The following is a 21,392-nucleotide window of genomic DNA, read 5'->3' on the forward strand; positions in this document are numbered from 1 at the left end:
CCTGCTTGTGCTCTGACTCCACTCTCTGCTTGATTTTTCTGGTTTCTCAATCCAGTTTGCTCTCTGTCTCTGTCCTCTATCTGATCCCCTGGCTTTCTGGCTTGGCTTGTCCCTAGACCATATTCTCAGATTGACTTAGCTTCCTGACCTGGCTGGTTCCTGAAATCTGTTTGTTCCTCCTGACCCAGGTCAGCACCTTCATTTGCAAGTGGCCCCAGACCTGGTCACCCACAACCTGGCATGACAGCTGGCTTTTAAATCACTGCATGTGCTGTCTACCTGACTGGCACACAGTGTATTTAAAACCCATGGGGCCATGAACCAGAGCAGGGGTAAACTCCCTGGCCCGATTCATGGTGTGATGTACTTTGAGATCCTCACCTGTGCCATTCAGCTGGACAGCAGGTGCTCATGGAATTGGGAACTGGATTTGGGGACAGCCTGTATGAGACTGAGTCCTGGCTTCTGGGCATTTGAAGTCCCCACTCCTTCTAGGGGTGCAAAAGAATGCCCATAGGTGCCAGCTTCAAACATGCCATGTTGGGGGCACTTTAAGAGTTGGCACCTGCAGTGCCTGGGAGCAGAGGAAACAACAGGGCACCTCCCTGCCTCTTTCCCAAATTGGAGACTGTTTGGTTTAGGGAAAAGTCACAGAGCAGCAGCTGCTTCTCCCCTCCCAGACCAGACCAGACTAGGAGGGGGGCATCTAAATGTTCATGCTTGTGAGAGAAGCTGTCATGCTAGAGAGATCTTCTGGTCTGGCACCTGATAGATCTTCCAGAAGGACATGTTTCCCCTGGAGAAATTGAATAAATGCTTGTACAGTTGTCATTCCTACCAGAATAGTGATTCTCCCAATAGAAATGTAGAGCCTGTACATGGCCTTAGAAATTGGGCCAATAGCCCTACATTAGAATCACAGAACTAATGCTGGTGTCTGTCTGCAGGTTATGCAACAGCAACTAACAAGCACTGACTAGCAATTTACCTCCGTAATAATGTTATTAGCAAAAGTGTCTGGGGTTATCGCAGCTAATCAGTGAAACAAACATGATGCATTCTAGCTTCATATGAAAGGTGAAATGGCAGCTGCATAGGGAAGAAACCATATTCATCCACATAATAGGCAGAAAGGACAGAATTAGCAGAAAGTAATTAGATATAGTCTTCTTGAACGCCAGAGTTGCATAAGAATTAAAGGTTAAAAAAAAAATCACTAATTTTCTACATGAAAACTTAGGGCGCACATTTGCATTACTCCATGCTGGGCTTGGAATCTTTTTATATTCCAAAAAAACTGTGTATCCCTGTAGAGCTGTGCTAGTTTACTAACCAGGTACACTGTTTAGCTGACTGATTTTTACCAGTGCCAGAGGGGTGCTCAGCACATACTTATTTTTGCAGTTAGGAAGAGGTCAGAGAATAAAGTAGCATAGCTGGATTTAAAGGGAAGCTAAGTACTTCCATGACCCATATTATTGGTTGTGATTATGCAAACTTAAATGGAACAATCAAATTGAATGCTTGAGGGTACAAGCTGATCACCTCAGAGAGCAGGAAAGTTTCCAGCTACTCTACTCCTCCATGTGCTACATTGCATAACTGGAGCTTGATCCAATTCCCTTTCAGGTCAATGGAAAGACTCCAGTTGGCTTCAAGGGAGGATGAATATACTTTAATTTAGGCACAGAGTCAAGCAGAACCATAGGCATGATAAACCCATGGTCCAATATGCTATGACAAATCCTGTCGTCTCTGGATGATGCCCCTCAAACTTCATGATATTTATTAGTATTTAAATAATTGTGAAAACTTATTTTCTGAATGAAAAGGAACTTCTCAGTCACAGTATACTTTGAAATAAAGTTAACAAAACACCTATTTCATTTATTTTTTAGTGAATGAGTCACAGTGGCCCTTCATAAGAAAGGGACTAGGACTTTGCTTAAATTTCTTTTCAGAAATCATTTAAAAATAAATTTGATAGCCATATGCTAAATATTCAATTCCTTATTTTTTCTTTATGAATTCTTATCATTATAATTCTTTCTTACCAGTTTTATCATCACATTTTATTAACATATATAAACCAGTCTGATTTGGATCCCTGGCCTGTTTAAATTTGCATAGCTCCATAAACTTCAACAGTGATATCATGGTTTACACTAGTAGAGCATCTCTGGACCTTTATCTGCCTCTGTCATAGACACAGAGATAGTGCGACAGAGATATCAAAGCTCTGTATCAAAACATTTGTTTTTCTGTTGATTAGATGCATGTTAAAATGTAATTGAATATTACTAAAATGCTAAGTAACACATTTTATTGGCACATTACTATACATTGTTGTTTTTCTGCCATTTTAACTGAATTAGTCTCTAAAATAAGGTTTGCATTATTTTTTTCTCTCAGCGATTCTTCTGTATCAGAGCTTTGGCTTTTCTGGCCTTGCTGTTTCTCTCATTCCCCACAAGATGGAATCATCAGCTTTTCTGGCCCTGGTTAAACTACGGAGGAATATATTTGGTAAATGCAGAAGAGCTGTATGTTCTGTTGTCAACCCCAACTGTTCAAACATTATGAGTCAGCCCCCACCTGCAAAAAAAAAAAAAGAAAAAAAAAAGGGGGGTTTGTCCCCAAACTCACAGGTTGCTTTTTAACTATGTGGTTCTTACCTGATATTTTGGTCTGTTGGCCCATGTGTATGGGAAAGTTCCTAATTTTTCCAAATGCATACAGCTAAATGACTTTGGCTCCTGCTGCTTGATCCAAGCAGCAATTCCTCTTGAACCCAAATAAGAGGAAATGAGAAAGATTGAAATGGAATGCTGCTGATGGTGTAGAGGTTCCTACTTCTTCTCAAACCACAACATTCTGATGTGTTAGTTGTGTGACTCCTAAGCCTTACATCTACCATTCCCTAGCCTATCAATTAATAACGCATCAGTGCCCATACCCACCCTGTCCTCCTAGACCCCAATCTGGCCCTTGCCTCTAAACAGATCTCTGCCCTTCCTGCAGCTTCAGGAAATCTTCATCTACTTCAGTGGTTCTCAACTTTTTTAGACTAAAGGCACCACTCATAAAATGCCAGTTCTTAGCTTTACCTCATTTTTGACTAAGGAAAAATAATAGAGCAATTCTTCTGTCGCACAGACCTCAACGGTCACAACAGTTCAGAAATGTTTTTGACATCATGGATTCCTATTTGAAACCTCTGGGTTTATCTTGTGAGTCATGTGTAGGTTTAGTAAAGTTGGCCTAAACTGCAAGACCCCTTCTCCCTCTCCTCTCTTCCCTAACACCTTACAGCTTCTGAGGAGGGGATGAGAAAAAGAATGCAACCTGTTTCCCGTGGCAGCCCTGATTCTAATAGTTCGTTCCCAGGAGTAGGGCAAAATGGGAAGATCAGCAATCTGAAGGGATCTCAGTTAAAGGGCAGAAATGTGTGCGATGGCTGGAGTTTCTGTGTCACTATGAGACTAACACAAGCAGAAGCCAAAATTACATGGTGATGAAACTGTGAGGCTTGGCAATACTGAGTAAAATATGCTAGTGAAAGGTGTCAGGTGTAACAGCTGTGAAAACTGCAATCCTCCAGTTACCCACACAGCTGAGGATAGCAATACCCCATTTAATACATTACCCTATTTTTTGTGAAGTGCTGTCTTCCTGTTTTTGAGAGAAATTTTAAAAGTGTGTCTTAGCAAACTTTTTGTTAAGACATTGCTTCTTATGCATATAATGATGCCCCCTAGTTAGACTGTTTACTGGATTAAATCCAGGTCCTCTGGGTCTAACCTGAGCCACACTAGAAGATTAGGAAGCTCAGCAACTGCCTCAAGGATTGGTCTAATCAAGTTTTGGGATGTTTGACCACTGACAAGCATTTAGAGATGATGGGCTCTGCCTGAATACTGGAGATGCTAGCCTTATGCAACTAAGGTTTGCCAACTGAAAAAAGAAGGGCTAAGAAATCAAAGAAAAAAATTGAGAGAGATTTGTGTAATTTCCCCCATGTGGTTTCAATATACAGGAAGAAGAAAATCAGGTCAGAAAACAGCAATAGATAAAGGAACTCCAGAGAGTAGAAGGAGGATAGACCATGAGGAGAAAAAGTAGTAACATTGATGAGAGTCGTAGCTACTTTGGGACTATAATGAGCAAAATAACAGTTGCTAATTTGTCTAGGAATTTGGGTGCAATCAAAAAGAAACAATAAGAGTATCAGTTCACTAATGCAAGGAACCTGGGCAACAAAATAGAGGAACTTGAACTAATCATGGAGGATATGGCATTTGAAATTGACTGGATAACAAAAAATATGATGGAATAATAACCCTATCTGAAAAGTATAATTATTGGAGGCTATATACTGCTCAGGAAAGACTGAAATACAAGTGGTGGATTATTGTACATAAATGATCTAGTAGACTGGAAAAAACATATCTTTTTAAGTCAAAATCATTTTGGGGAAGGAACATAAAAGAAGACCTGCTGAAACAGTGCTGGGGTTCAGCTAAAGATATCTGGATCTGATTCAAGAGTGGTAATTTGCTGTGTTAGTGTGAACTCAGCACAGACTGACTGGGTCAGAGATACGTGATTTGGATCTGATTTGGGCATGGATTGACAGTTCTTTAATATTTTTGAGACAGAAACTGTACCATACATTGTGTGAGAAGAGAAGACTAGTTTCCCTGAAATAAATTTCAGGACAAGTGCTACTGATAATGGTCTTGGTTATTCCCTGAACTAATTCTTTTACCATGAAGTCACTGAATAAATAAGGGATGATGATATTTTAAATTTGGTTTTAGTAACTAGCAAAGACCATCTAGAACAACTAGTAATATTAGAAAGTAACATTGAACCAAATGATTTAAAAAATGGCTCCATTTAAATCGAATGGAAGAATGAAGTAAGTAAGGTTTTCAATTGTAAAAAGGAAATGATAGACTGAGAGAACTAGTTAGCTGAAGAGAAAAGCTGAAAGACTAAAAAGTGAAATTTCTTTAGTTCAAAAATTCTTCAGACTACCATATATGTTAGGAGTCCCGCTCTGAAAGTTTTTTCCCTTACAAAAACTAAAAACAAACCAAACTAAAAACAAAAGCCTCTTTTTTATTAGTTAAAATAGAGATTAGTACAAGAATTGTCATATAAGTAAGGAACAGGCTAAATGGGAGAGTACAACAAATTCTGTTCAATAAGGCACTAGTGAGAACTTATCTGGAAAATTATGTACAATGGTGGCCATCTATGTGCATGGAAGGTGTATTCTAACTGGCACAGGTGCAAAGAATGGCTATGAGGATGATTTGGGGAATGGAAATCCTGTGTGTCAAGATCCTATAAGATCCTCTTGGCTTGTTGCTGCTTGGCTAGTTAGACTAGCAAAACAAAGACTAAGATACAATTGCTCTCTATAAATAGATTGGAGAAGGAAAACTTCTCAAGCTAAATCAGAGGCATCAGACTCATCTAGCTCCATGGGTCTCTGGGCCAGTCTGTGGCCCAGATCAGGCTGTGCAAAAACCAGCACACAGGAGCAGTCCAGAGGGGTGCCACATATAGCGCACTTCTCATACTGCCCCCCTCTGCCACAGGCAGCCCACATTGGTACCAGTTCAGGGCTTGTGTTGCTTGTGGTGGGCAGGATGGAATCAGTGCTGCAGGCAAGGCCTATAGCCCTATAGGGGGCCAGCACAGGCAGGGCGAACTGTGTCTGCATCCCACCAGACCAGCCTTCCTTGCTGGCTCTGTCATGGCCTGATCCTGATGAACCCCGGAGCCAGCCCACAGGTTCGTCCAGCAGGAGTGCCACGTGCAGTGAGAGCCCCAGACTGACTCCCTGTGTGCTACTGGCATCAGGTTCAGCCTGCATGCCAGATGTGTCTGCACACTGCATCCGGTATGCAGGGTTGGTCTGAAGCTCACAAGGCAGACTGTACATCTGTATGACCCAGATCCAGCCCACAGGCCTTATGTTTGACACCACTGAGCTAAAGGATAATGTTAGTACATGAACATATGGGTATAAATAGGATATGAATATATTTATGCTGGGCATTCCTAACAAGTGTGTGGTTCTGGGCACTGCGTTATAAGGAGGAAGTAGAAAAACTGGAGAGGATCCAGAGGCAAGCAACAACAATGAAAAAGAGGTTGGAATGTAAGCCACATGAGGCTGAGAGAACTAGATGTTTGGTGGGGCTGGGGGGAACAGAGGAAGAATAGGCAGGAGTTGTGGAAAGATTTTTGCCATCCTAGGCAAATGAAATTTGCCACCATTCTTGTAACGTACCTGGTGATGGTGGGCATCAGACAGAGCCCCAGAGCAGTGGCTCAGCAGTGCCAGAGCTGCCCTGCTCACTTCTCCACATACGCAGATTTCCGAGGCAGCCTGTAATGAGCCCATGTGAGGTTTATGCACCCTGTTTTTGCCATCCCTTTCAATTTGCTGCCCCAGTCCTGTGCTACCTGACCCGGTCCTGGGGATGGGACACAAAAGCAGTGAACTAGCTGCCTAGCAGTGAACTAGAAGCCTCTTCTTCATGGCAGGTTCATCCAAAATAGGCCAAATCAGCATTGGATGAGTAGGGTTGCCAACTCTGTTTGAATGTAGTCTGGGAGATTTCTGGATTGCCAATGCATCTGTGACACACAGTGCCAACATGCTTGCTTGGACCTAGAGCGTTGGACTAGATGACCTCTGCAGGCCCTCTGATTCTAAAACTTGAGAGCCCGGAGGTTCTGGCATGGGAGCTGTGAGGCAGCAAAGCACCTAATATAACCTCTGCCACTGTGTTATGAGAAGTTAAGCAGAGAGGGATGGAGAGCCCAGGAAAAACAGACCCAGATTGCTGGGTTGAATTACAGCTTCCAGACTGCTTTGAGGGTTAGCAGGAGGGGAAGCTGGGGAGAGAAGCTACAAAGTGGAAGCTGTTTTGCCCACAGCAGTATGGGAGGAGCAGGGGAGAGACCTGGTAGGCTCCACGCACCATTGAAATGGGCCCCAGGGAGACTGTGGAAGAGCCAGGTCTGAGTGCCACTCGGAGAAGGATCAACTTCCCCTGAGGAGACCCCAGCAGAGAGAGGACCTGACTGTTGTGACAGGCAAGTGAGGGCACAGAGAAAGCAGCAGACGTCCATGCAGTCAGTGTGACTGTGGAGCAATGAAAGTCCCTGTGCCACCTAAGACAGCACAAGGTGAAGCGTCTCACCCTAAAGGGTCCTTCTGAGACTGCTGCAGTTGGCGTTTTAAGCTGGTGAGAGGGGTCATTTTGTTATCAGGTTTCCAAGCTGGGTGTTGTGGGGTGTATTATGGATTACGGTGCTAATGCCAGTGGGTATAAATAAATCCAACTTATTTGTTCTCTCTTGGTAAAATGAGGGGCTCTTGGGAGAAACTGAGTCACCATGGCCACACACCCGCAGCCCCTCACCAGAGGAGTTACGCTAAGGCTAAAAACAGACGATCGTTTTAACACAGCAGTGACTGGGGTAGGAGATGACTAGCATCAAAACAGCCATAGACACGTGAGGCTTCAGTGGCCTGGGCGGTGCCAGCCTCTTCCAGGTGGAGGGAGGGAGGGGGCTGAAGTGGGCTACACAGAAAATTGGAAGGGTGTGGGGGCTGTGCTATACATCTTCTGGCCAAACATACTTATTTGTTTTTTAACAATACCCACTTAAGGCAGTGGTATCCAAAGTGGGGTGCGCACAAGACGATCAATTGGGGTGCAGGAAGAAAATATTAGAACTTCTATTTATATGTATATAAATATACGTATATTGGGGGTGCGTGCTCAAAATTTTTTTACTGATAGTGGTGTGTGAATATAAATATACATATATTGGGGTGCATGCTCAAAATTTTTTACTGATGGGGTGCGAGAATATAAATATACATATATTGGGGGTGCATGCTCTAAATTTTTTTACTGATAGGGGTGCACGATCAAACAAGTTTGGAGACCACTGACTTAAGGCACTGCGCTTTTGCAGGCTGCAGGCAGGCTCTGCAGCAGGCCTGGGGGAAAGCAGGGGGCTTGGACACAGGTAGCGCTAGGAGGGGTAGCTATGAGGCGGGGCTAAGGTGAACTTTGGGGTGGCTACAGCCCCCCCTCAACCTGTGGTCAATGGCAATGCGCTCCAGTTAGCTGTGCTTCTGCGACGGCCACCCATTCATTCCTGTCCTTTGCAGGTACCAAATGAGGGACAGCCAATGGGGTTTGCTGCGGGACAAGCGACCACTTGCATCCGGATCAAGGTAGGAGGGAATGGATAGAGGCCTGGGAAGCAGTGGTTTTTGCAGAAACTGAGGACTCTGGCATCAAAATGGGGGGGAAAGACTGGGCAAGGGAAAAACCGTGCTGCTCTGCGCCCCTTTACGCCAGCTGCGGGGGGAGGGGAGAGCAGAGTCCCTGGTACTGCTTGGGCCCACGCAGGCGCAGAGCGCGCTCAGCCGCCCAGCCAGCAGGGGGCGCGGGGCTAGGGCGCAGCCTCACCCTGCCGGCGGTCCCGCTAGGAATGCCGTCTCGCCTCGCGCATGCGCCCCGCGTTCTGGCCGCGAACCCGGAAGCGGGGCGGGCTACGCGCTGGGCACACGTGAGCGGCGCCGGGCTCGTTGGGGCTATGTGTACGCGAGCGGGCGCGGGGCAGAGCGGTCTGCCCGCCCTGTGGGATAGCGGCGATGAGGATCTGTGGGAGGACGACGAGGAGGAAACGGCCCAGGAGCCGCGGAGCCGCTGCCTCTTCTGCGAGAGGTCCGTGGCGGGGTGGGAGGGTCACCCTTTCGGGGCTCCCACGGGTAGCGGCGAGTGCCTGAGACGCTGGGGCCGGGTTGTGCTGTCACAGGAGGTCCTGTGCGCCCAGCCCTGTTGTGATCTCAGCTTGCCACGCACGTGGCGCCTGCTCTACGTCACATATACTGCGCAGTTACATATCGATGGGCGTGTCTACACGTGCGCGGGTAACTATCCGCAGCGAGATGTGCTGCTCAAGTAAATATCAATGGGTATGCCTAGGCATGTCCCCCACAGTACAGTTGTTACTGTGCTGTCTTTCAGTAATTGTTTTTGGAAGTGCTACATGACGACAGAGTAACAGCTGTTGCTAGTGCAGTTACTTTTAGCACTTATGCACAGTAGCAGTGGTCTTCAGCCTTTTTAAGTAGGAGATCGCCTATAGCATTTTAAGCACCGCAAGATCTACCCTGCGCAGCTGCCACCCCCAGCTGTAGGAACACACTATAGCGATGTAGCATCTCGTGTAGACATGCCCAATGTAGGCCATCCGTATGCACCAAGTTATTACACCATCAAAATGACTGTCACCTTTAAAAAGGGCCAACCAGCTATAAAGTCGGTGCTTGAAAACGTGTAGCAACTGCACGTCGGGTTTCTAGCGGCTTTAAGTGGAATGTGTGGTAAGGCCCTACGACAGCACGGCGCACAGTAGAATCTCGCTGTTTTCTTCTTAGAGCGGTCATAACCAAGATTCAGGATCCGTCAGGTTGAGGCTAAGTAGGGAAGAAATGGCTTAGTGGTGACAAATTGATTGCATTCCGTGAAGTAACATGGGACTTCTACTGTCTGGGAAAAAATGCAAACAACTTTTGTGTCAGGTGATGCAACTGGCAAGAGTTTTGTATATGTAGGTTTTGTGTATTGGTTGTAAAAGCATGACATAGCTAACAAAGGAGGGGCACCAGCTGGAATTTTCCTTTAAAAAAAATGTCTGAAATCTCTTCATGTAGCTTCGTTACAAAGTATTTTGCAAATTCTAATTTGGACACGTGATGTGGGTGAGCAGGTGTTATTTCGTCTTCCATTCCTCATCCTACCAAAACAAACGAGCAGCACTACTGAACTGTAGTCTTGAGATTTGATAAAGCACAGAAAAACCCACGTAATCTGAATTTAAACGTTAACCTTGCCCCACATTCTTCACTTTCTGTTTGGTTTCTTCTTAATTGCAGGCTGTTCAATTCTGCTGAAGATACATTTTCCCATTGTAAATCAGAGCATCAGTTTAGTATTGACAACATGATTCAAAAGCATGGTAGGTATCTTTTTGTGACTCTTAAGCATATGCCATGAAGCAGTGTCCTAATTAGAAAAATAAATAGTTGTTGTGGATCATCAGAGAAAGTTAGCATGCGTGCACCTGTCCAGACACACAGCCTATTGAAGTCTGGTCCACATACTTTTTATGTTTTTCTAAGTAAGATATCTATACCCCCTTTTTTATGATGGACTCTTCTTGTATTTTATACCTATTTTCTTTGCTTATGTTCACATTTTCTAGGCCTGCCACTGAATGGCAGAGGCTCTATGATGGCTATTTATTTTCATTCTCAGAACTGAGCAGCTGTATGAGTACAACTTGGTTTTTTTGCTTTTGTTTTTGTTTTGTTGTTATATGTGGTAGTACACTTATCCCTCTTCTCTTTCATCTAATTCATCTAAGTGTAATTCTGCACTTGTAATTCATCTGTTTTTTTTTAGGGAACCCAGCTAAAAGACTGGTCTTTTTAGAATTGTATTTTGGGTGCTGGTGACCTGAATTAGAACTCACCAGTGCCACAAAATAGTGGTATTCAACCCCTGCCGCATGGAAACTAATAGTAGGCAAAATGTTTGTGGATGCTGATCAAGAACATGGATTAAATATGAAGAGGATGGGGCAGAAGGAAGATAACAAAGTAGGAAGGTGGTAGTGGGAGGATGGTAAAACCAAGCAAATTAAGAGAGGTTATTCAGGCATGTGCCAATTCCATTACTAAAGCTGTTATGATAACATGTAAAAAAAAAGCAGCAAGGAAGAAGAGGATCCAGTCACTTTTTGTGTTGACAGTGTTTCAGGGACTTGATCCTTGGAATAGGATTACACTTAGGCACCTAGTAAGGGAAGTAGGAGCTGGCCCGTGCATTAGTTATTTTTTATAGAATCAATCATAGGCAGATATTACAAGTTCATTATAAAAAGGAAGAAATTTGAAACCGGTAAATATGTTAAGAAATTGCCTGAACAGACCAGAATTTTTCTGTGAAATGACACGTGCCTCTTCCATGCCCTCCCAGAGGAGCAACAGCAGGAGCTGCTGGACGAGTGGCTTCTAGACAAGTGGTGTGCAGCAGCAGGAGCTGCCCCCCCACTTCCTGTGCCCACCAGATGAGCCATGGCTCCGTGCTGTGCCCCCCATCCCACCAGCTGGGCATTGCCTCCCAGCCCCACTCCCTCCCTCACCACTGGGACCTTGATCGGCCCCCCCCATGGCCCTTTCCTTCTCCCTCCCCTTCCACCACACCAGACTTACCAGTAGGCCTATGTGAATAAAGTAGAATTCACTTAGGATTCGGCCCATGTGGAGGACAGCGATTTGATTTGGTGATTTGAATCGCTGTCCCCATTCGATTTGGCCGAATCAGAATAGGAGATTTGGCGTTAGTTCAGAGATTTGGATCCGCCGAGGAGAGGCAAGCACAGCCAGGTGGTTGCAGGTCCTCCTGCAGCTCCCCTGGCTGTGTCTGCTTCTTCCTGGGCGGGGGGAGCTGTGGGAGAAGCCCCTGTGGCTGCCCTGCCTGGCCTCATCCCCTGCCCGGCTCCAGCCCCCCAGCACTTCAAAAAAAATACAAAAAACAACCCCCTGCACTCACCAGCTTTGGCAGCAGGGATCAGGACCTCTGAGGGCTCGTGGCAGAGCCCGCCCCCTGCTCAGCTCGCCCAATCCGAATCTCTCTGAATTGGGCCCAAATCGGTTCAGAGGCTTTGGATTTGAGTCAGATCTTTTAACGGGTCTCCTGATTCAATTCGGATTTCGAGATTCGGCTGCTGAATTGGGCCAGATATCCTACGAATCAAATAGGTGACTGAAGCTCTATGCTGCACTACTTACCAGATACGCACAGCTCTCCGTGCTGCTGGCTGTGCTCCTCACTGCCTACATGCTGTGCTGCAGCTGCACGCCTGCATAGGCCGTTTATTGGCCACATCAGGCCGATGTCCAATATAGACAGTTTTCTCTGTATCGGTGCCAATTTAATATTGGACCGATGCATTGGTGCACCTCTAATAAATGGGGTCATGCTGAGGAAAAGTTTGGGAAGCACTGACTTATTGCTAACAGTTACCTTCAGAGAGCTCGTTTGGTTATCAGCATAGGTTATGTTATTGTACCAACTGATGTAAATAATACCAGTATGTTACGTTCGTAATAAGTATGTTACGTTCTAGCCTAATGTCTCATTGAAAGTCCCAAATATCTATGTAGTTTTGGACTTGACACCATGACTTATGAGACTAAATTGCTTGGATACTTTTAAAAACAGTAGCAGAGAGCTAATATGGGTGTAGTGTAAAGGGCAGCAATTTGTAGGTAGGCTTGTGTTAAGATGGAGGAAAGTTATTTATGAGGAAACTAGAGAAATCATAGTTTGGATATACAGAAATTGTTCTTGAAGAAAGAAGATACTTTTTAATTAAAGAGAGTAGAGGAGCCTAGGGAGGAATTTTATTTCTGTTTTTGCATCCAAAACATTTTGAAAATAATTTGGGAGTCTGGAAATAAGGAAAAAATCTAGGAGGAATTCAGTTTCAGAAACCTTGGTATTGTCTGTCTAGGTCAGGAGTGGTCAACCACTTTGGTCAAATCCAGCCTGTAGATCCATGACATTGGGCCTGCAGGCCTCTCCATGGGTTGGAAAATTTGGCAGTGGGGGAGCAGTGGCAAGGCTGGGCCCACATCTCCTGCCTCCCTCTGCACACTTGGACCAGACCTCACCCACATGGCCTGCAGTTCAGGATGCCATAGTTTTGGAAGATATGCTGGGAGGAGACCAATATTTGAAGGATTTAGAGAACCATGTACAAGCTATAAGACCAGTGGAGACTAAAATTTGGCTTCAGTAATGGCTGTTCAATGCAGCTGCTGTCCATGCATGTATGTAGACTGCTTTTGTTGTGTTTAATAGCCATTTTAAAGGAATGTTTGTCATCATATTATTGTTGGCCAGGATTAACTTATTTTCAATAGGCCGAAAGCACAAATGTGGATAAGTATTCTTTTCTATGTAGTTCTTAGACAGAGGGGGTTTACAGTTAAGGAACCTTTGTAAAAATAATAGCTGTTTGGCAAGAGAAGAAAATCCCTGATGATAAACTGTGTTTGCATATGTTTAGTTTTTAGCATGTTAAATATAAATTTGAACTGAATTAAAGAATCGGTCATTTTTATCCTGTAGAAAAATTTCAGAATAATGTAAATGGCAAATTAAGATGCAAACACTGAGCTAGATAATGATGTAAACCCCAAGGGGAAATTGGCCAATTGAACAACCAATTAACATTCATGTTATTGTAAATTATGTAGATTTCCTTTTACATTAGTTTTATTCTTTTTTTCAGGACTTGAATTTTATGGATATGTTAAGCTAATAAACTTTGTTAGAATAAAGGTAAGTAAGCAACTTATTACTTCAGTTTGTTATTTTTATACATGTGAGGCAGAAACATAGGTAGTAGCCATAAAATTTCCATGTGTGGTCTTTTTTTGTGTAATTCTGCACCAAGTGTTAAGATAGGAAGCTTGGAAAAACTGGTTGAAAATATTTATCAGTTGGTTTCTGCAGATATGTGAGTACTTTAGAAGTGGCAACTTAACGTGTATTTCCTTTCAAATAGGTTTGAGTTGAGGCACCTGACTTATTCTTTTCCATTGCAATATTTCCAGTCTTGCATAAAATTCAAATTATTGGGTTTCCTGTATGGTTGCTCCATCCTGGATGTTGGTGAAATGAGTGGAGTACTAGTTGATGAAGCTGTTTATTTAAATGGTCTTTCTTATCCTCTGGTTCCCAGTTGTTGGTGTAGTTCTGTCTGCAATGGCCAACTCTAGATAGATGCTACAAAAAGAGAGAATCATGGAGTAGTAGCAGAAAGAGAGTGGAACTTTAATTTTAATTTGAAAATTTAGTTTTGTCTTTTCTCTGGTTATATTTAAGTCAGGTTTAACAGCAGCCCTAATACTGTATGTGAATAACTGCAGCTTTTAACCAGATTGGCATCCTGTCACTTGATACAGTTTTGTTTTAGTCTAGATGGGCTTCAGATAACTTGATACTTTTTGACACACAGTAATGCCTGATCCATTGTCAGGTGCTTTTACGGTAGCCATTTCCAAATGGAGAAATGAGGTCTATACTGAATTCTCCTGTTCCCCAAGAAATATGGAGCATGCAGATCTTTCTTAAGAACTGGGATACTGAGCCAGAAGGCACAGATTCTCAGAGGTATGCAAGTCTTCCTAAGATCCTTGGAGGACTTTGTGTTATTAACTATTTCAAAGTCCCTTAGATATGTCAGTGTAGCAGTGACTTCAGTATAGCTTAGACATACACGAGTTAGCTTTTAATTTGCCATCTCAGGTGCTGCTGGCAATTTAACTACAGAAACATAGAGCTCAGAATAGGAAGGTTTGCTGTGTTGCTGAGGTCCCATGGTTCAGACTCCAGTGGTCCCTGAACAAGCTAGTGTCTGCCTGTGTTACATTGTTATGACAACAGTGATGATATATTGTATTGTTCAGATTACGTCTCCTTTTCTTTCTTCAAGTAGAAACATAAAAAATCCATGTAGCTTAGACGGGGTGTTGATCTATAACTGTCCTCCCTTTGGTTTTGACTTGTATGTTCATGCCATAAAACCGCGCCTGATGTTTTCAGTATTCATTTTTATTTTAGCATTTGAGTGCATTTAAACCTTTGGGTTCTTTCCTTGTTTAAATTGCCTTTAATGGAAGTAGTTTTTTACCTGGGTGTGCCTAAAGATGCACTGATATGTTGATCCCATATCGGATAGGCATTGGTATAAGGAAAATTGAAGGATAAATGTCATGTGCATGTGTTCAGCTGCAGCGCAGTACACAGGTGGCAAGGGGCACAGCCCAGCAGCACGGAGAGCAGCTAGGTCCGGCTGATAAGTCTGTTGTGGGGGAAGGGGTGAGGGGAGGGAAGGAGTGTGGGGGCAGATCAAGACCCCCGCAGTGAGGGAGGGAGTAGGGCAGGGGCAGGCACTGCACATCCAGAGTAGGGCACGGGACAGAGCCATGAGTGGCTCGTCTGGGAGATGTGGAGAGAGGGGGCAGCTCCTGTTGTTGCATGCCCCCCGGGGGGGGGGCGTGTGTCCCCACATCTGCATGCAGGGCAAGGACAAGCTGCTGTTGGGGCAGCGCCAGGCTCTTCCTGGCAGGGGACTGAGCCAGGCTGCACTCAGGGTGGGTGGTGGTGGCACTGGGAGTGGGGGCTATGGCAAATTTTGGGGTGGCTGCAGCTCCCCCTTCCCCTCCCATAGCCCTAATCCCAGTGCCACTGCTGTCCACCCCAAGCTCAGCCTGGCCCAACTTCCTACTGAGAAGAGTGGCACTGCCCAGGCCCCAGCCCACCCTCGCTGCATGCACAAATCCAGGGGCACATGCCCCCCATGCCTTCCTGGGGTATGTGTAACAACAGGAGCTGCCCCATGCCCCCCTCCCCCGAATGAGCTGCTCAGGGCTCTGTCCCGTGCCCCACCCTGGCTGTGCAGCATCTACCCCGGCCCCACTCCCTAACCACAGGGGCCTTGATCTTGCCCCCCTACTCCTTCCTTCACAACAGACTTACCAGCCGGTTGTCATTCCATGCTGCGGGGCTGCATATCCGCCATCAAATCTGTATCAGCTGATATGGCTTGTTAAAAATCGGCCATCGGTATCAGCCCAAAAAATCTCTATTGGTGCACCCCTAGGTATGTCAATAGCTGCTATTTGTCTGAAACTATGGGGTCAACCTGCACATAGGTTTGGCTTACTGAAACAGTGCAATATTTGGAGAAAAACGTGTAGTCAGAGCCAGGGAGAGAATTCAGAGGTTCCTTTCCCTACTGTTTTGTTAGGCTGTCAGGTAATGTTTTGTTCTTAGCTTTTGCTCTAAGGATATGTGGTGTGTTTTTGGTAATGTTTCCCATGACTTCAGTGATGGGAGAAAAGCGAAATGGCTGTCAGTAGCATAGTCTGTGCATGTGAAATAAAGCTTCTGTACTTATAAGAAACTTGTGTCATATGCTTCTTTAACTGTCTCTGTCCAGAAACCAGCTGCAGAATATTTGAATTCTCTCAGCAGCCCACTGCCTTGGGAAGACGAGGAATACTTAAAACCAGTGCTTGAAGATGATCTCTTACTTCAGTTTGGTAAGATTTATTTATTTATTTATTTTAATGCTGTGTGTGGTGTTTTTAGTAAAACACCATTTATCCTGTAATTTAACTTGGTTCATCTCACGTGAAGTCTGTCTCATGTGAAGTATTTTATTTGCTCCTAAACTAATTAGATGTACATCTCCCCAGACAATGTGCTATCCAAAATGCTAATATTAAGTGACTTTTTAAGAGATTTCTGCTACTTTAGTTGGATGTGGTAACTTTCCATGTGTTAGGTTTTGACAATATTTTTGTTCTGTATTGTAGAACAGATACACACTTCATAGAACAGTATGGTATAAACCAGGGGTGATAAACTTATTGGGTCTTCTCACTGGTTGGATCAGTGTTGCTCACCCTCACCAGTGGCATTCATTCCCCATGAGATTCTATAGCTGGGAATTCAGTATTGGTCCCTGCCTCTGCTCTCCCCACCTTTGAATTCCTGACCTTTCTAAGAGCTCTGTGGGCTCTATCTTTGACACTCATGGTATAAATTGCCAGATTCAGTGATTTTAATTGCATACATTTTGTTACTTTGTAAGAATGGAAATATTCTAGACCTCTCTGAATATTAATGTTGGGTTTCTTAAATCAGAATATACCCAAAATAAATACATGAAAAAGGCAGCAAGTAATCTGTGGCACAGGGGAAGAAAACTTTGCGTATTATAAATTGTCTTTGTCTGATTTGTCCATGTCTATCTTGAAGTACTGTGCCCAGAACTGGATACAATACTACATATGAGGCCTCACCAGTGCTGAATGTAGCTGAAGAATTGAATCTGACTTGAATTTGATATACCTGTTAATGCAACCCAGCAGGCAGTTGGCCTTTTGCAACCAAAGCGTACAGTTGGTCTGCTGTTACCCCTGGGTCCTTCTTGACAGTACTGCAGCATGCCCAGTCATTCCCCAGTCTGTATTTGTGCATGTGAATTGTTCTGGCACAAGTACAGGCTTGACTTCTGAGCAAGTTGTTGAGCGCTAGCTTTTCAGGAGGGATGAGTACTTTTTGCTTCGTCTGAAGCAAAGTTGTGGAAGCTCAGCATGTCAGAAAAATTGTGTTCTAAATACTTGTGCCTTGTTGTTGTCCATTGAGTAAAATGAAAAGCTCTGCCTTGCAAGAAACTCCGCTGTAATGATTTCTCATTACACCTTCCAAGTATGGTAGGGCCTGATCTTGTGCCATTGTCCAACAGTGAGAGTTAAGCTACTGATTTTAAGGGCTACAAGATTTGACCTACGATTTCTGAGGGCAAGGCACTATTTTAATAATTCATTTTACTTGGCTAAGGATCTAGAAGCATATTTTTGAAGGGTCACAAAAGCTGTAGAGAGAGGTTTGAAGGGGCTAGGGACCTGTGCGAAGCAGCAAGTATTCGATTTGGTTTTGACTGATTCGGAGTGGCAGTGATTCGATTCGGAGATACTAGCAGCTATACCCTGCTGCTGCTTGGGAGCAAGCCACGCCTGCGCTGCCCCCTGCCCTGGTTGGGCAAGTGGTAGTAGGGCATAGCCCCTGCCCCACCCTGGCTGGGCAGCTTGTCCCAGCCCTAATCCCTCTCTCGCTGTGGGAGCATTGATCTGCACCCCCCCACACCCTTTCTCTCCCCCCTCCACCCACCACCACCACAGACTTACTAGCTGGAAGCAACTGTGTCCAGCATCTTTGAGGACTGCTGCCTGTGTGGACTATGGCCATATCTTTTCCGAATCGATTTGGAGGCTTCTGATTTGATTAGGACCTTTTTATTGGTCTCCTGATTTGATTCGGATACAGAGATTTGGCCGCTGAATATTCTAGTTAGAATAGTATTTATACTATTCTATTTATAAACTATTTATAAATAGTTCCCCCCCCCAAAGTTAACAGGCCTCCTATCTCTGGGATAAAATAATTAGTGAAACAATGTAAAACTCCTTTGTTAGCATTAGTTAAAGTTAACTTGTACTTGTAACTAGACTCTAGTATTCAGACAACTTTTAACTACAGATTTATTGGTGTTGCTAAGCATGGGACCATACATTGCCTTTGGCAAGTAGTCCTATCAAATTCAATTAGAATACCTATGGAATAACGTGTAATGACTGTCAATCCAATGCTTACCTAGCTTTCAAATTTTTATTTTACTATTAGGTAACACTGTTAACTTGCAATTTTGTTTATGAAGGTGTTTTTTGTTCCATTTAACCAGATATCGAGGATATTTCTGATCCAACAAATGTTTCATACCCTAGTGATTTAAGTGACACCAAATCTCTCCTTGAACGCTTACGACATGCTGAACAGAGAGCAAAGCTTGCAGAAATTGGTTTGGCAACAGCACAAGAAGATCTTCAAAAAATGAAGTGAGTGTATCGATTGAAGATTTTTCTCTAACACGATTTCCAAATAGTAGTATTAAAGGCAAATAGAAATTTAATGAAACAACAGAATTCTAATGTACAGTAAAATCAAAAAGTGGTCTATTTACAGTTTGTCTGTAGGTTTTTGAAGACTATAAATTAAGTTGCAACAAAATTGACAAAATAGGATGTGTCCTGTTGCATTCCCTTCTTGTCCCCTTGAGTGAAATCTAATTCTGGTGTAGTGAAGTTTTCACTGGCAATCCCTTCTGTTCAGCTGCTCCCTCCCTACAACTACTTCAGGGACTCGTGCTTAGAATATTAAGCTAATCTTTAATTTTTTGCTGTACCTGTTAACTTGAAATCTTAAGCTGTTTTTGACATTGGTTCAGGGAGTGTGTTTACTTGTGCCACTATGGTGGTGGTGTTACTATGCCATCATTTAGTACTTCCTTTCGGAAGTACTAAAAGGCAGTGCAGTAACAGCTGGTATTGCGCTGTGTGCACTACGCACGCTTATGTTAAAGCAATGTGTTGCTGTAGCAATGCACTATAATAGGGGAGTGCATTGCTGTAATGACATAGCTGTGGTGTCATAGGTTTTGCCAGCAGATGCTACATCACCATAGCACATTGCTATGGCAACGTAGCATCTGTGTAGATGTACCCAGGGTCTCACAATACTTAAGAAATCCTGCCAACTGCTCTTTTCGGATGACAACCTCAGCCACTAGTCGGGGCATTCAGAGAAGCTAAAACCTTACTTACTTAATATACATTGATTTAAGAGGACTGTCTGTTGGCAAGTGTAGTTGTATTAATTATTGTGTTGCTAGTTTCAGCTTTATAAGTCCACTGTATGGTTTGAAGTGACTTAGGCTACCTCTACATGTTATACGTGTCATGCAGTAAACTAGTTCAGGGGTTGTCAACCTGGGGTATGCGGCAGCGGTGTGGAGAAGCTGCATGTGCAAACAAGCTGCCACATCATGAAAAGATCCCTGTAGTTATAAAGTTAGAGCTGGAAAATGTGTAATAACTTTATAGGTGTTTTCTATCCACCTTTAATTTGCATGTGTAGCAAGGTATGACTGCTTCTGGGAGCCCCGTCAACTGAAAGGGCTCCCAGCCATGGGGGTGCACCATGTGCTGCTACAGCTGGGCGCTCACAGCTGACAAGACTCTCAGCCATGGTGAGCTGCCAAGGGTAAGAGTCCTGCAGTTGACAGGACTTTTTTGGCAGTGGGAGCTGTGGGGTACTGCTGGAGCTGCAAGTCCTGTCACAGCTGTGGGAGCTTGCTGGTGAAGGGGGAGCCTGCAATGGTGATAGGCTTTCCCTGCAGTGGTAGGTGTGATTGCATCTTATGCTGGATCCCACAGTCATGCCTTGTGCCATGCACGTGTAGCATGGCAGGCAGTGCGATTGTGTGGATTGCATATTGGATCCTAGGTCCTTTACCTGACCCTCTAGAGAGGCCCTTAAACACTGTTTTAGGTACCATAGTAAAAAGCCAGGACTTCCATGGGCTATCAGTGTGATCTTTACAAATGGAAGTATCCTCTTGCATCCTGCTTCAGTTTGCTAAAGCTCAGGCTTGTAGCAGGCAATGTTCTTAATAGTACCATCTTAAATCTAGGTAACACGGGGTTTTTTTATTTCTTTTTCTAGTAACACATTCACCCTAACTTTAACTAAAGTAAGAGGCATTAGCATTTACATCTTCTTGAACTGGTACTTTTTTTTTCACCTTGTTGCCTCTCAGTGTTTGCCAAACTTTCTTCCCAAAATAGATTCTTTGCTTATGTGAGATTTGAAGTCCCTTCCCTCTATGCTCCAGTTAAAGGCGTACTGGATATGTACATAATTTTCCTAAATACCTAACATATTACCAGTCCCAATTTGATCGCTACCACTTACAATACTCCAACAAACAATACTGTAACAAACTCCAGTTACCTGCATACCTGATAAATGTGTAAACTGCTAAAGTACATAGTGTTTTCAGCCCTATTGTCTAATTTTGTAACTCTATTAAGGCTATTTGCATACTAACACACTGTATCTGTTGTCTCTGTAACTGACTGTACTCTGAACTGTACAGTAAAGAATGAGGAGGGCTGCTATCACAGGGGCAGGCAAAATACAGCCTGCCAGGCCTTTCTACCCAGCCCGCAGGACCCCTAAAAAAATTTAGAAAATTTAATATTTATCTGCCCATGGCTGCCTGTCAAAGATGACAGGAACCAGCGGCAGTAGGACCCAGGGGAAGCCAGTGGCAGGACTAATCAGCCACAGCAGCAAGGCTGGCCTGGCTCCGCCCCACCTTCAGCCCCAACCCCCCCCACCCCCAGCCAGAAGCCCATGCCAAGCAGAGGCTTCTGGCTTGGGACCCTGGGGCTGTTCCTGCCTCCCTGCACAAGAAGGAAATTCAGATAAGAAGGATGGGGGAAGGGAGGCAGGGGAGGACCGCAGGCAATTGCCCCAGTCTTCAGGAAGTTGGTCGCACATCTTGCCTGATCACAGTGCCTTCTAAACCCATGTTGTTTCCAGTGATTGGTGTTAGGATAGTCACCTGTTGAATCACACATTTACTGAAGTATCTGAGTTGTTTGTTTGTTTGTTTGTTTTAAAGCAAAGGTTCTCAAACTTTTTCTTATTGCATACCCCCTTCCAGATTTACCAGCTGCCCGCATACACTTTATATTTTAACCCTTTAAATGCCAATTATTGTTATAATAAAAGCTAAATCCACCATTACACAATTTCTTCTGTTCACCTTCCCCCCCCCCCCCCCCCCCCCCC

At 44.2% G+C, this 21,392-nt stretch overlaps 1 protein-coding gene across 2 annotated transcripts in view; it reads left to right on the forward strand.

The window, feature by feature from the left end:
• The first annotated feature begins 8,597 nt into the window (after nucleotides 1-8,597).
• The window catches only part of PRMT3 (protein arginine methyltransferase 3), a 167,424-nt gene continuing 154,629 nt past the window's right edge, over nucleotides 8,598-21,392 (forward strand). Inside the window, exons 1-5 of one of the 2 annotated variants that reach the window (XM_019519469.1) lie at nucleotides 8,598-8,771; nucleotides 9,986-10,068; nucleotides 13,414-13,463; nucleotides 16,129-16,231; nucleotides 18,439-18,592. In XM_019519469.1, the coding sequence (XP_019375014.1) occupies nucleotides 8,641-8,771; nucleotides 9,986-10,068; nucleotides 13,414-13,463; nucleotides 16,129-16,231; nucleotides 18,439-18,592 (521 nt within the window). In that variant the 5' untranslated portion in view covers nucleotides 8,598-8,640. The remainder of the gene's footprint in view (nucleotides 8,772-9,985; nucleotides 10,069-13,413; nucleotides 13,464-16,128; nucleotides 16,232-18,438; nucleotides 18,593-21,392) is intronic. The other variant, XM_019519470.1, reaches the window with a different exon arrangement.

The sequence above is a fragment of the Gavialis gangeticus genome, unplaced genomic scaffold (assembly GCF_001723915.1).
Source record: "Gavialis gangeticus isolate Ggan-Ray unplaced genomic scaffold, GavGan_comp1, whole genome shotgun sequence".
Taxonomy (NCBI): domain Eukaryota; kingdom Metazoa; phylum Chordata; order Crocodylia; family Gavialidae; genus Gavialis; species Gavialis gangeticus.